At 40.7% G+C, this 15,062-nt stretch overlaps 1 protein-coding gene across 5 annotated transcripts in view; it reads left to right on the top strand.

Annotated features, from left to right (window-relative positions):
* The window catches only part of nfic (nuclear factor I/C), a 173,689-nt gene that overhangs the window by 100,128 nt on the left and 58,499 nt on the right, over positions 1-15,062 (top strand). For 4 of the 5 annotated variants that reach the window (XM_066695196.1, XM_066695198.1, XM_066695194.1 and 1 more), the window contains exons 3-4: positions 6,629-6,700; positions 14,478-14,552. In XM_066695196.1, coding sequence (XP_066551293.1) covers positions 6,629-6,700; positions 14,478-14,552 — 147 coding nt within the window. The remainder of the gene's footprint in view (positions 1-6,628; positions 6,701-14,477; positions 14,553-15,062) is intronic. The other variant, XM_066695197.1, reaches the window with a different exon arrangement.

Raw genomic sequence — 15,062 nt, 5'->3', positions numbered from 1 at the left:
GAGATACAGAGATCTTATTACCATCTGGGATGATTCATTGTTAAGTAGCTCTTAAAAGGGACAAACACACCTCAATATAGACCCTTGAGCCCCATGAGAGCAAGCAATTACCTACTGTTAATATGTTTCTCCCCAGAAATACATTGTGCAGAATGAATTGTTAAAAGGCCAACTTTAGGCCCTTTATTTATTTTCTAAATTAAGAAATTGTACTGTGCGCATTAAATGCAAATATATTCTAAGGAGCCTAGTATACAAATGAGTAAAACGCTATAAATCATGTTTGAACTCTTGGTCTAATTTCGACATGAGCTTGTGCTGCACTGTTGATGAACTAGCACATTTTTGTACATGTAAATTGTTTTCAAAATACTGCATACTGGCATACCTTCCATTCTGAATGTGTGCTGTGTCACTCTACGAGACACCTGTGAACAGAGAATATGTCACACTAAGCAACAGTGGCCTCCATATCTCACAGGAGGGCAACTGCCATGATATAATTTCTCCCTTCTTTCTCCAAAATTCAAATGAAATGTGCAACAAAATATCAAAACCTCAGCCCCATACCATATAGTTGGGTGGGTATAGGACCCTGGGGGGATGTCGGGTGAGTGAAAAGACAAGTTACCGCTCAACCAATGACCGTAATTAGTAGAGACTTATGGATTGTTGGGGTTACTAACTCCCCGTTGCCCCTTCCCCCTGCCAGCCCTAAGAGTTTCCCTTATTTTCCTCTCTTAGTGTTGACTGGTATGGGCTGCCCAGATTCTGACTAGAACCCACAGCTTCACAAGTAATTCTACTCTCCCACCCCTTTGAATTCCCTGCTGTGTTAATTGCTTTCCCTGCTTGAGCCTTTGTTTTTCTCAAGCCCCCCATCATCTCCATGCCTGTGAGAAGGGAGTGGGGTTTGTTAAGAGGGTTCAGGCTTTGCCGTTCGACAGTGTGAGGCAATGATCCATGGGGCTGGTGGTGTTGTGTGAAAGATGCTGCTGTGTTGGTGTGTGTGTGTGTGTGTGTGTGTGTGTGTGTGTGTGTGTGTGTGTGTTTTGTTAGGGAGTGACTTGGCAGGCTTCAGTGCCTTGTGGAAGCTCATGCTCTTGGCAACAGGGTTGTAACTCCAGCCTGACCGGTGTGTGGGGGGGGAGTATTGGGGAGAGGATATGGTCATCACTTATGACACTAGGGATCTGATGCCCCAGCCATTCACCTCACTCCAAGTACCACAAAGCAAGTCAAGGGTGTAAGTCTGTGAAATTGAGTTCCCATTGTCAACATTTCAGTAGCTTTGGCTGCTATTCTACAAAGAAGCAACACTATTCTCTGTCTGTCTCCTCAGTGCTGAAGAGTGAAGCTGGCTGCACTTCACTACACAGCCACAACAGAGCTATGTATTCAGCACATACTGTTTAACCTGGATGCTGGCTGCACCTTGAGTCATGTGCACGATAACAGTATGATATTTACTGGGGTATAGTTTAGAATTATATATATATATCCACCTACTTCTAATGGTACATACATTGAATTTGTTAATTTGGACAGTTGCAATGAAAGGTAGCATCTAAGGACATAGAGCAGTCGTATTTAACCATCAGGCGCCATTCCCTTAGAGGAGTCAGTTCAAAATGTGTTCACATGCCAGTAATGCCAGTGCAGTATCACAAAGGGGAAATCATTTGATTGATCACAGTTTGTTTTCCAAGTAAGACCGTTTATTCCAATTAGCTGATGTATTGCCTTAAATTGCATGGCTATTTCCTTACCTTAAACAGAGAACCCTGCCAGACTTGTGAAATAATGAGATAATGAGTGCTATTACTTTATAGGAGGGGATGGGGTTCTTCCATCGTTAAGGTAGGTTGTGCTTGCCAAAAGCTTCAGCGCAGTATAAAAGATAACAGGGAAGCTCTGTAACTGTGCCTTTAAACATTTCCTGTGTTGTTATTTAGCTGTTACTCACTTAATTCCTGAGTTACTCCACTGGAATGTCTTTCACGTTAGGTCATTTCACAGCAACTTTCTCTGCCAACAGCTAGCTGGCGTTCTTCTCCCTTTCTTTTTTAGTTTTTTTCCTCCCTCGTCTGAAGGGGGTGACTTGGCACACGGACATGCTGGCACTCCTCTACAGGGCCAGCAGTACTTTGTACACTCCTGCTCTGGAGAGAGAGACCGAGAGAGGGAGTGAGAGAGAGAGAGAGAGAGAGAGAGAGAGAGCAATCTAAAATGGCTGCCAGCTGCTGTCTCCTCAGCACATGAAATGTCTGCCAAAAAACTCTGTGGCGCTAAGCAAACTCCAACCAGAAAAGAAAATAGAAACAACAACAAAAAGAAAGTTATTTACAATAAGCGGAGAGAATGCGAAAGAAAGGGGGTGGGGGGACTGGGGTCGAAGGGACTGCTTGCTCCAGGAAAAATGAGAATATAAATCAGTAACTTGTGTAGAGTGTTTCAGGGGAGCCTGTTAACATTCGAAGGGTCAATTCAGGCAAAATAGCACTGTGCCCTGACTGTGCCACTTAATAAACTTCCGGGCTTGGTGCAGTTTGTACCTCATGCAGCCACTGAGTTAAGTTTATACAGAGACTCAGCAAGGGCAATGGAATCACCGTTAGGAAGCACAAGGAAAATGCTCTAAATAGAAAAAAAGAAAAAAGGAGCCTATTAGGATCAAGCACTACACAAAATGGCTGCCCCCCATTCCTGATAGAAAATGGCTGTCTATTACAACTCCTGTTTTGACATCATCAAACGGCGCGGGTCTCATCCCTTTTCCCCCCCTCTATTTACAGTTCATGGATTTCTCCCAAAAAGTAGAAAATAAAATAAAAGTAATTCTCCCCATGTGACTCTATCCTTATAGCAATCCGCACGATTACCTTTTTATATTAGACGTGTTTCTTTGTTTTTTTGTTTTTTTCCATGCGCTCGATTGAAACGCATGGCTATTGATAGAGCACAGAGATGTTCTGTGCTGTGTGTGGCTGTGCCCCTGCTCTCCCTTGTCTCTCTCTCTCTCTCTCTCTCTCTCTCTCTCTCTCTCTCTCTCTCTCTCTCGCTCTTGCTTGCTGCCTGGATTCTCTCCGAGGGCTGACTGCCCAGTCACTGCTGCTGGGTTCAGGGAGATAGGATTTACGTTAAAAGAAAAAAACAAAAACAAAAAATTGGAATTGATCCTTCTGTTCTGTTGGCAGTGCCCCAGTTGGCTGGTAACCTGTCAAAACTATGAGCGGCATGTCTTCTAGAAATAAAACAAAACAGAAAAATCAAGCTTTGCTTTTCTGGAGGCTAGGTATCAGACCCGTCTCCTTTAACCCCTTCCTCTCCTGGCACCACGCTAAAAGAAGTGAGTCGGGTTGGTGGCCTCCGTTGTCTCATCCTCTAGTCAATCTGAAATGTTCTTAATGGCCCCAAAGTCTGAGAATTGGAAAGCATGCTTTCTCTGGGTGACATGGTGACGTGATATTACATAGATGCATTGAGTTTGCACCAGGAAGGTCTGGCAATGCTGGGGCAAGACTAAGACTTGGAAAAACTGCACAATTAAAGAAAGAGAATGCAGCTCTCTTTTAATATCTGGCACTGGAATTACAACCGTTGGTTATCTAGTTAAACTAAACAATTAAAAGTGCTGCATAACTTCAAAAATATATTCTGGGATGTATGTTGAATTCTCTAATAGGAATGTTATAAATCAAAGTTTCTCCCTCTTTATCCTGGAGAGCAAAGGGGCGTTTGATTCTCCTTTATCCAACATCGTAATAACTTAATTGGATGAATTAAGGGTGAAACATCCTGTTTCCAGTCCTCCAGTGTATTAGGATTTTATGTAACCTATAAAATCTTCAGGACTTCAGTCTGAGTATCAGGGATGAATATTATACCCCTTTGTAAGTCTTTCTGTGCTGATCATTTTAGCTATTACTATCTAATGTAAAATTGAGCATGATCCTGTACCTTAGATTAATATCATAATTAATTTGCAGGCTTGAATAACAATAATGAAAGTCAGGTGTACATAGGGTTACTCAAGTAAACTCAGACTCAATCAGACTCACTAGGGGTGTGTTAGTAGGTGTCTCATGGGAAAAGACTCATATTTCTTTCACATCATTGTAAAATATGCTTCTGAAAAGCTAGAAGACTCTAAAGGCAATGTTTAGAGACACAAAGTGTTCATTGTAAAGAGTTACTGTGGTCAAGATCATTGAAAACAATACACCAGACCCAAAATCGACTCAATGTCAATGGTGGTATGTACCTCCTCCTCAACCCAAATTCATTAGAGTAAAGTATGAATTTGAGTAATTGGAGTATTTTTTGCATGGATTTTTTTTTTTATATGTGTAATTTATTGATTTACTTAACTGTATGAAGCCATGTTGAGTAATGTGCCTAAGTTTTCTTAGGACATCACTTTTAAAAGAGGAAAATCATGATTTTGGAATGCTCTTCTTATAGACAAATTCCAAGAGCTATACAAGAGTGTCTGGAGAAACTTCACTGAGAAGATATCTGTAACAAATGTTTTATTTAAACAATAATAAAGGAGCTGTGGCCGATTGAGAGAGAAACCTCAGTGGCTGCAATGAAGGGTCAAAGCTGTAATCTCACGAGAATCCTGTAATTTGACCCCAGTTCCGGCAATGCCATTTCTTCCATATTTGTGTAGTATTTCAAATAAATTGTATTCAAAATGTACCACAGAGTGTGTTGTATTTTAGTGCTCTGGTGGTGATGTAACACAGGCAATGAAAATACAAGTTAAAGTTCAATCAGTAAATGTCATAAGCCTAGATGGGGTTACTTACTATTTTTGTGCCCCCCCCAACATTGACAGGTATGTGTAGCGAGGTAGAGAACTGGGTTTAATAATACAGGCATTCACATTTGCCACAGTTTCTGCCCATAAGTAGGGCTCCCCTGGTTGTAATGCCACTGCTGGTCTCTCAGCTATCCTTCAATGGTAGCCTGCTTTCTTCGATTTGCTGCCTCCTTGGAGCCAAAGACTGACTCATTGGTAAGCAGTCTCCTCTGAGCCAAGGCATGAGACTAACAACAACAACAACAACAGCAGCAGCAGTAGCAACCCATAACAAACCGAAAAAAACCTCCCAGCAGCTAATTTCACTCTCTCTTGGCCTTCCTCTTTATACCAGTCTGTGGCCTGGCCTTTCTGCTGACACTCCCGCTGCCTCTATTTTTAACTGTTGGGAGGGAGCGCTTTCTTATGCTCTCCAGAACTCTGGCTCATACACACCCTTTGAGAGCCAGAACTCAAAGATTCTGAAGCCGCCACTTTCTTCCCTCCTTTCAAACGCAAGTAAACCCCTACCAGCTTAGTGTATAACTCCATGAGTGTGGGTTCTGCAAGCATTACTCTGCCCAGCGAAGTTGGCACTTTACAGGGACAAAATTAGTTTGGTTCAAACAAGAAGCTGGCTTATGATTGAACCAGTAAGGCTTGAGTAACTGTGTATAGAATCAAACCTTGATTGTAGTGGATTTCATTGTTGTGATTCCTGTTCTGATTATAGACTTCTGTTAGGATTAGTGTTTACAGTGAATCTGGGCTGTGGCACTACCCAGCAGTGACCAGGAGGTCTTAGGGGATTGCACACAACAAGCCAAACACCATTGGGGTTTTGACCAATGCCAGGGTTCAGCTCCACATGTGACTGGCTGTGGTGTTAACTCCAGGTGTTCAAGCAGCACCTCAACTTTGACCTTTAGGTAGCCTGACAAACGTCTGGTTTGACAGTGCATGTTGCAGAAGACGTTTGCATGTTTTCTCCATCTCTCCTGAGCTTATGAAAGGGTTACAGCACAGACTCAAGTTCCTGAGCAATAAGTCAATCCATAAGTGAGTTGCATAGGCTGAAAAACACAAAATGAAATCGTAAACATCCAGTCCAGTCAGGTGCAAGGAGGAAGAGGGCATCCTTCAGGATCCTCTGCTGTCAGAAGGCGCTCCCCCCATTTAATCATTAATCTCTGAATTCATTAAATTAAAGCAGTTGCCAAGGCCGCACTTAGAGAATGCTTTTGAAAAATGCATGCTGTTCTAGTAAAGCACACGTGTTAATGATCAACAAAGTTTTTTGATTATTATTTTGAATTTCTATTTAGCCATTACCCAACTTTTTTTCTTTTCTTTTTGTCACTAAATCCCCTTCTGGCACAAGACTTTTAGAGTACAGTTGTAATGTAGTCAGACGAGGTTGTGATTCAGAACTTTTACTAAACAGTACAAAGAGTATGGCAGTGATCGTGTTGATGTTCAGTCGACCAGCTACAGTTAATTTAGCAAAGACCGGTGCAGAATTGATATTACTCAACCGTTCCATTTCCTCTGGGGGTGTTCGCTTTTCAGTAACAGAGGCTGTTTATAATCACATATGTTTTCCTAAATCAGTAAGGTGCATTTGTGAGCTCAACTGACACCTTGAAAGAGAATTATGTCCAGAGCATGAAATTTGTGTTTGGGTTTTGAACAACCTGAAATGTGTTGCCATTATCAGACAAATATGTTGTGTAGAAATACATGACATGATCCTAAACAAGTATAATTCATGCACCCTGTATATTGTTAAAGTTTTTTGTTCATTTTCTTATCATCTTTCAGAGGCTGAACAGAGCAGCAGTCCAAAAACTGGGATTGGGTCTGACCAGGAAGACAGCAGAGCAGCCACCATGGGTAAGACTGTAGCTTGAAGCACTGTCCATCTTCACTGTCCACACAACCTGAAGCTCTGCCACTGGGCCCCTCTGTCACTGCCTCCACAAACACACACACACACTACATCCAATTCTGAGCTTAGTTTGGAGCACATAACTAAAATGCAGTAATAAGCTTGTTCTTGAGCAGTCTATTGTCTCCTTTTAGCTTCTGGATTTGGCTTGGCCGTTTTGTACCACAAGGTTCAGAAATTGTTCCACTATTTGTTGAATTCTCAAAGTCTGGGACCATTGGGCTTGGACCATTGGGCTTGGACCATTGGGCTTGGACCATCCATAGGGGTTTTCCTTAAAAATGATTCATCAGCTATTTTGCTTTATAGAAATTGCTTTTATCAGTTTAACTTTATTGCAGGAAAAGTTTTTATTTTTATAAAGTTTTTACTAAATAATGGGAATAAAATTGGCCTTCATTCACAGACTTCCTTCTGTAACTTACTCTTGCTTTTCCAAAATTCTCTACATAAACCTCTTTCACAACAGCCCAACCACTTTTTTGTTGTTGTTTTTCTGTTGTTGTTTTTTGCCACTGCTTGAGTACATTAAGAGCAGATGCTTTGGAAGATCTAAATAATAACATATCTGGATATCTGTGCCATCAAGAATTAGAGGGCAGATCTCAATGCACTGCAATTATCCATCCTGCAAGCTAATGAAACAATGTAGCAATTCAATGTCCTTTCCTTCCCTTATAAAAATTACAATTGCACACAAGGATAACAATAGGATTTATGTCACAATGTCTAGGTTAGCTATATGATTGAATTGCCTGGTAATGCCTCAAGGCTGTTTGAATCGTTATTAGGGAGGAGATGCAAGCATGGGTTACTGTGATATAAACAGAACCCATTCAATCAGAGCAATGCACTGAACTCTGCAGCGGCAAACAGAAGGATCTGATTAACTTCATGCAGGGTGGGATAGGGGACACCTTGTCCAAACCAGTCAATGGAAACCGTCTCTGTGGTCAGGCGAGCGGTCTCCAAACATCGCAAATAACGACTTGACCCATGTACGCCATTCAATATTTAGCAGCTTTTTTTAAATGAAAATTGATGGTGAATGTGGGGCTTACCCTCAGTTCTCTTTAAAAAAAAAACAGATTGCCTTTCTCGTGTTAACATCTTTGTTGTTTTATTTGCTTATACATTGTTGATGTATTTCAATTTCATTCGTTTTTTTCACCACCCACAATATTTATAATCGTACTTCCAAGTAGGCAGCTGTCATTTAGCTTCCCTTTTCATTGGAAAGTGATAGCAAGCACTGGTATCATCCTGTTCATTAAGTGCATCGGAAGACAACTTTGCAATTATAAAGTTTGTGCTATTCCAGTAGAATACTTGCAAGTGATTTTGCCCAGCTGTGTCTATCCTGCTGTGAACACACTTTCACAGAACAGTGGGAATTACAAAGGACTTAAACAGGGGCCTGGTTAGCAGGAGAGGGGACAAGTTTGCAGAGCAGATACCCCAGCCAATGTGCGCAGGAAGCAGCGGGAGGTCGGAGGTCACGCAGAGAGGAAGTCGCTGGGAGGGCTGTTAGGTGGCCACAGGATGCAGGCTCAGAGCATTGTGGTGGGCGGATGTGTTGGGTTGAAACTCGACAGGAGGAGCACTGGGTTATCACCCCTCGTAACCACCACACCTCTCAGCCACTGCAGAAACCACTGTTACATCGTAGCCGAGGCAGCAGCCCCACGCCTGAGGTGGGCTTCCAGCATATTTATGGACGTTTACAGTAAGAGCAGTCACATACTGTAAACTGTCTCTGATAGGTGATGCGAAGACAGAATTTTCCCAGTAGGCTCGTGCTTTCTGTTCACAGCTTTGAGCAATGCAGTGTGCTCCATTACTCCATTGCTCAGTATGGGGGGCAAGCTCCTGTGAAATCCATTGCAGTTAAATGACAATATACTATACACATTGATTATACAATTTAAAAATAAACAAATACATAAATAAATAGGTCTCATTTTGTTGCAGTGGTAAATAATTAAATACAGAAATGCTACCCAGGTCTCACCAACACATGGGTGGATAGGTAATATAATTGTGTACAAGATCAATAAGCCATTTCCTACTTTCATTCTCAAACATTTTGCTGACATTCCATTTTTATTTTTTTATGGCTTGTGGGTTGAATATTGTATATTATCATTGTGTTTCAGAACAGCAAAAAGAAACACTGGCTTTTGTCAAGATAGGTTTTAAACTCAATCCACTAATTATTAATACTTGCACACTGGATGCACTACAAATAATTCAAAATGCCACCATCACCAGACTTTTCACTGACTGTAAATTATCTTTCAGGACTGATGTATTTTGAAGCCTCCTGCTATGTTTTAATTGTTTTAATTTTTAACTCTTCCCCAGAATCACACCAGTGTGTTCATGATCTCAGTCTCAACATATCCATTCCATTATTCAGACATCACACATAAACACATTAGCTGTAAAATCCAACATTTTATTGTAAACCAAAGCATTTTTTTCACTACCATCGTTGCTGTAGTAATCTTAAAAAGTGTAAACTGGAACACAGAGAGTTAAAGGTTTGGGATGCACAGGAACATACAAGCAAACATGAAACTCTGAAGTCTTTGTTCCTACTTAGCTTTCCATTAACCTGTGTGTCCACCCCCTCCTTGGGATTCCCTAAGCCTGACCCCAGCAGACAGGCAGTAGCATCACCGTAGGATTATAATTAAAAGCAACTCCCCAACTCTTCACTGTACTGGGTTTAGCCATTTTATTGCATAGATTGTGATAATTAGAGCTGCAGTGGAGGCTCTATAAGAATGCTTTAACAACTGCTAACACCAGTGTATGTATTTGTTATCTTCAGTGTGATCTTCAAACCCACACAAACAGTATGTTGTATTTCTGTTCCTTGCACTTTCAAAGCTTTGCTTGTGTTCCATTCCACCATAGGATTGACTTATATGCAGGCTGAACATTTGGAGACTACGTTTGTATGTCCTCAATTGATAAAAAAAAAAAGGACATGAGCTATCTAGCTTCATTAAATTAATTTTAAATTCACTGTCACCTGGCATATTTGCAGTGATGCTTGGGGATTCAAATCTTTCTTTTTTGTACGTAGTCATTTTACACCACTTCCCTCTGCTCCCCATTCCTTATTGTTATTATGACATCTTCTACCTGTCTATTGTGTTGCAGAGAACAGAAATACAGCCTACAGCGTACATGTGTTACTCTAAAGACAATTCAGAGACTTGAGTCCTTAATGCAACGAAACTGGTTTTAATTAGAAGTCCACACTGAGTGAAGGAAAAAGGTCCGTAATGGAAAAGTTGAATTTTCTCAGCTCTCTTTCTCAATTTTTTTCCCTCTTTTCTTTAAAAAAGAAATAAAAGTGTGTGTGTGTGTGTGTGTATGTATATATATATATATATATATATATATATATACTGTGCAAATGTTTTAGGCAGGTGTGAAAAAATGCTGTAACGTAAGAATGCTTTCAAAAATAGACATGTTAATAGATTATATTTATCAATTAACTAATTGTGAACAGAGTGAATAGAAGAAACATCTAAATCAAATCCATATTTGGTGTGACCACCCTTTGTCTTCAAAACAGCATCAATTCTTCTAGGTACACTTTCACAAAGTCACGGATTTTGTAGGCATATAGTCAGGTGTATGATTAAACAATCATACCAAACAGGTGCTAATGATCATCAATTCAATATGTACAGTGATGGAAAAAAGTATTTGATCCCCTGCTGATTTTGTACGTTTGCCCACTGACAAAGAAATGATCAGTCTATAATTTTAATGGTAGGTGTATTTTAACAGTGAGAGACAGAATAACAACAAAAAAATCCAGAAAAATGCATTTCAAAAAAGTTATAAATTGATTTGCATGTTAATGAGGGAAATAAGTATTTGACCCCTTCAACTTAGTACTTGGTGGCAAAACCCTTGTTGGCAATCACAGAGGTCAGACGTTTCTTGTATTTGGCCACCAGGTTTGCACACATCTCAGGAGGGATTTTGTCCCACTCCTCTTTGCAGATCCTCTCCACGTCATTAAGGTTTCGAGGCTGACGTTTAAAAAAAGTTATAAATTGATTTGCATGTTAATGAGTGAAATAAGTATTTGATCCCCTATCAATCAGCAAGATTTCTGGCTCCCAGGTGTCTCTTATACAGGTAACGAACTGAGATTAGGAGCACTCTCTTAAAGGGAGTGCTCCTAATCTCAGCTCGTTACCTGTATAAAAGACACCTGTCCACAGAAGCAATCAATCAATCAGATTCCAAACTCTCCACCTTGGCCAAGACCAAAGAGCTGTCCAAGGATGGGCTACAAGACCATCGCCAAGCAGCTTGGTGAGAAGGTGACAACAGTTGGTGCGATTATTCGCAAATGGAAGAAACACAAAATAACTGTCAGTCTACCTCGGTCTGGGGCTCCATGCAAGATCTCACCTCGTGGAGTTTCAATGATCATGAGAACGGTGAGGAATCAGCCCAGAACTACACGGGAGGATCTTGTTAATGATCTCAAGGCAGCTGGGACCATAGTCACCAAGAAAACAATTGGTAACACACTACGCTGTGAAGGACTGAAATCCTGCAGTGCCCGCAAGGTCCCCCTGCTCAAGAAAGCACATGTACAGGCCCGTCTGAAGTTTGCCAATGAACATCTGAATGATTCAGAGGAGAACTGGGTGAAAGTGTTGTGGTCAGATGAGACCAAAATCGAGCTCTTTGGCATCAACTCAACTCGCCATGTTTGGAGGAGGAGGAATGACCCCAAGAACACCATCCCCACCTGTCAAACATGGAGGTGGAAACATTATGTTTTGGGGGTGTTTTTCTGCTAAGGGGACAGGACAACAGCACCGCATCAAAGGGACAATGGACGGGCCCATGTACCATCAAATCTTGGGTGAGAACCTCCTTCCCTCAGCCAGGGCATTGAAAATGGGTCGTGGATGGGTATTCCAGCATGACAATGACCCAAAACACACAGCCAAGGCAACAAAGGAGTGGCTCAAGAAGAAGCACATTAAGGTCCTGGAGTGGCCTAGCCAGTCTCCAGACCTTAATCCCATAGAAAATCTGTGGAGGGAGCTGAAGGTTCGAGTTGCCAAACGTCAGCCTCGAAACCTTAATGACGTGGAGAGGATCTGCAAAGAGGAGTGGGACAAAATCCCTCCTGAGATGTGTGCAAACCTGGTGGCCAAATACAAGAAACGTCTGACCTCTGTGATTGCCAACAAGGGTTTTGCCACCAAGTACTAAGTTGAAGGGGTCAAATACTTATTTCCCTCATTAACATGCAAATCAGTTTATAACTTTTTTGAAATGCGTTTTTCTGGATTTTTTTGTTGTTATTCTGTCTCTCACTGTTAAAATACACCTACCATTAAGATTATAGACTGATCATTTCTTTGTCAGTGGGCAAACATACAAAATCAGCAGGGGATCAAATACTTTTTTCCCTCACTGTAGGTTGAAACACAATCATTAACTGAAACAGAAACAGCTGTGTAGGAGAAATAAAACTGCGTGAGGAAAACCAAACTCAGCTAACAAGGTGAGGTTGCTGAAGACAGTTTACTGTCAAAAGTCATACACCATGGCAAGACTGAGCACAGTAACAAGACACAAGGTAGTTATACTGCATCAGCAAGGTCTCTCCCAGGCAGAAATGTCAAGGCAGACAGGGGTTTCCAGATGTGCTGTCCAAGCTCTTTTGAAGAAGCACAAAGAAACGGGCAATGTTGAGGACCATAGACGCAGTGGTCGGCCAAGGAAACTTACTGCAGCAGATGAAAGACACATCATGCTTACTTCCCTTCACAATCGGAAAATGTCCAGCAGTGCCATCAGCTCAGAACTGGCAGAAAACAGTGGGACCCTGGTACTCCCATCTACTGTGCGGAGAAGTCTGGTCAGAAGTGGCCTTCATGGAAGACTTGCGGCCAAAAAGCCATACCTCCGACATGACAATAAGGCCCAGTGACTCAACTATGCATGAAAACACAGGAACTGGGTGCAGAAAAATGGCAGCAGGTGCTCTGGACTGATGAGTGAAAATGTGAAATGTTAGGCTGTAACAGAAGGCAGTTTTTTCGCCAAAGGGCTGGAGAGCGGTACACGAATGAGTGTCTGTAGGCAACAGTGAAGCATGGTGGAGGTTCCTTGCAAGTTTGGGGCTGCATTTCTGCAAATGGAGTTGGGGATTTGGTCAGAATGAATGGTCTGCTCAATGCTGAGAATTACAGGCAGATACTTATCCATCATGCAATACCATCAGGGAGGCATCTGATTGGCCCCAAATTTATTCTGCAGTATGACAACGACCCCTAACATACAGAAAAGGTCATTAAGAACTATCTTCAGCGTAAAGAAGAACAAGGAGTCCTGGAAGTGATGGTATGGCCCCCACAGATCCCTGATCTCAACATCAAGTCTATCTGGGATTGCATGAAGAGAGAGAAGCAACTGAGGCTGCCTATATCCACAGAAGAACTGTGGTTAGTTCTCAAAGATGTTTGGGCCAACCTACCTGCCCAGTTCCTTCAAAAACTGTGTGCAAGTGTACCTAGAAGAATTGATGCTGTTTTGAAGGCAAAGGGTGGTTACACCAAATATTGATTGATGTAGATAATTCTTCTGTTCACTGACTTTGCATTTTGTTAATTGATAATCTATTAACATGTCAATTTGTGAAAGCATTCTTACTTTTTTTTCACACCTGCCTAAAACATTTCCACAGTACTGTGTGTGTGTGTGTGTGTGTGTGTGTGTGTGTGTGTGTGTGTATATATATTTATATATATATATATATATATATATATATATATATATATATATATATATTTATTTATTTGTTAATTTCTAATGACCCCAATGGCAGAGTGCAAGAGCAGTACTAAATAACTGACAGCATGGCAGGGTTGTGATCAGCACTGACAAATTAGAGAACTAAAGTCTGATGGAGGCACTCAGTTAATCCACGAGAGAGGAATGCGTTTTTCAAAATCAAAATGTTCAAAATGTTGAACACAAATCCTTCCTCTCTCTGCCCCTTTAAGGACCACTCCATTACCTAACATTCCTCATACGGAACAAATAGATATTTTTAATATAGGGTGGAAATATGTGATCCTAATATTTTTCATATGCCAGTATTGGCCCCGGTTTTGTATATTTAAAATAAATGGGATACATTTGTCTGTAATCTGTATATTTATTTTTGAGGTTCAAACTATGTTGTAGAAATTATCCTCACCATATATTTCCAACCTATAATATAAATATATGGATTACAGATTAAAACATTTAAAACATATCCCATATATTTGAAATAAACAAAGGGGGCATATGAAAATATAAGGATCACATATTTCTACTACATATTCAAAAAATATATTTGTTGTGTAGCAAATTCTACATTCCATCTGTGGGGACACTACTGATAATCAAGATGATAATGATGATGATTATTTTAGCTGATTATATTATAATTATATTTAAGACTGCTCCATGAATGCATTGATCCACCTGACATTTGAGTATGTTTTGTCTTGGATTCTACATGTCTCCTTCCCCATGCAGTGCACTTTGCCATCCAGCAGGTGTGTTGCAGAGACTAGTAGAGCATGGGTGTTTCAGCTAGGCCAGGTGTGATTGGTTTGCTCTGAGAGCTGCTACAGGACACTGTTGTGATCTCCTCTCTGTCTCTTACAGATGCCCCCGAATTTCAGGAAAGCTTTGTGACTTCAGGAGTTTTTAATGTAACAGAATTGGTGCAAGTCTCCAGAAGTAAGACCCTTTTTATCAGTATTTACTTACTTATATTTTTATTCATTTTGGCAGTGTTTGGGGAATCAAATAAAATTGCTGCCTGATTCTAATAAATTGATTTATGAGTGAATGTTGAATGTGTTATGAGCAGAACATGAACTGTCATCCACTAGGGTGACTTATTCCCAGCATGAAAAGACAACACACAGCACACTTTTTTTTTTTTCAATATTCAAAACAGACACACATTTATCTGCTTGTGTGTGTGTGTGTATGCATGTGTATTCGTTTGGAGAAAGAATTAAAAATATATTTAATAGTGCTTCGGTTTACAAAGCCTAAACACAGACAGTCCCATTTCATGCTGGGGGGAAATTATATTTACATTTCAAAATGTGTCAATATGTTTGTATTGTTTTTGCAATTCCCATTGTAGTCAGTTGTTTATGTCCTAGGAATGGAATGCTTTTTATGCAGAAGCATTGTTTCTCAATGAAGGCAATTGTTGATTTTATAAAGACCAGGCTT

This window comes from Amia ocellicauda, chromosome 22 (genome assembly GCF_036373705.1).
Source record: "Amia ocellicauda isolate fAmiCal2 chromosome 22, fAmiCal2.hap1, whole genome shotgun sequence".
NCBI lineage: Eukaryota > Metazoa > Chordata > Actinopteri > Amiiformes > Amiidae > Amia > Amia ocellicauda.
Note: the sequence above shows the minus strand (reverse complement) of the source record. Positions and strands in the feature narration are given on the sequence as shown.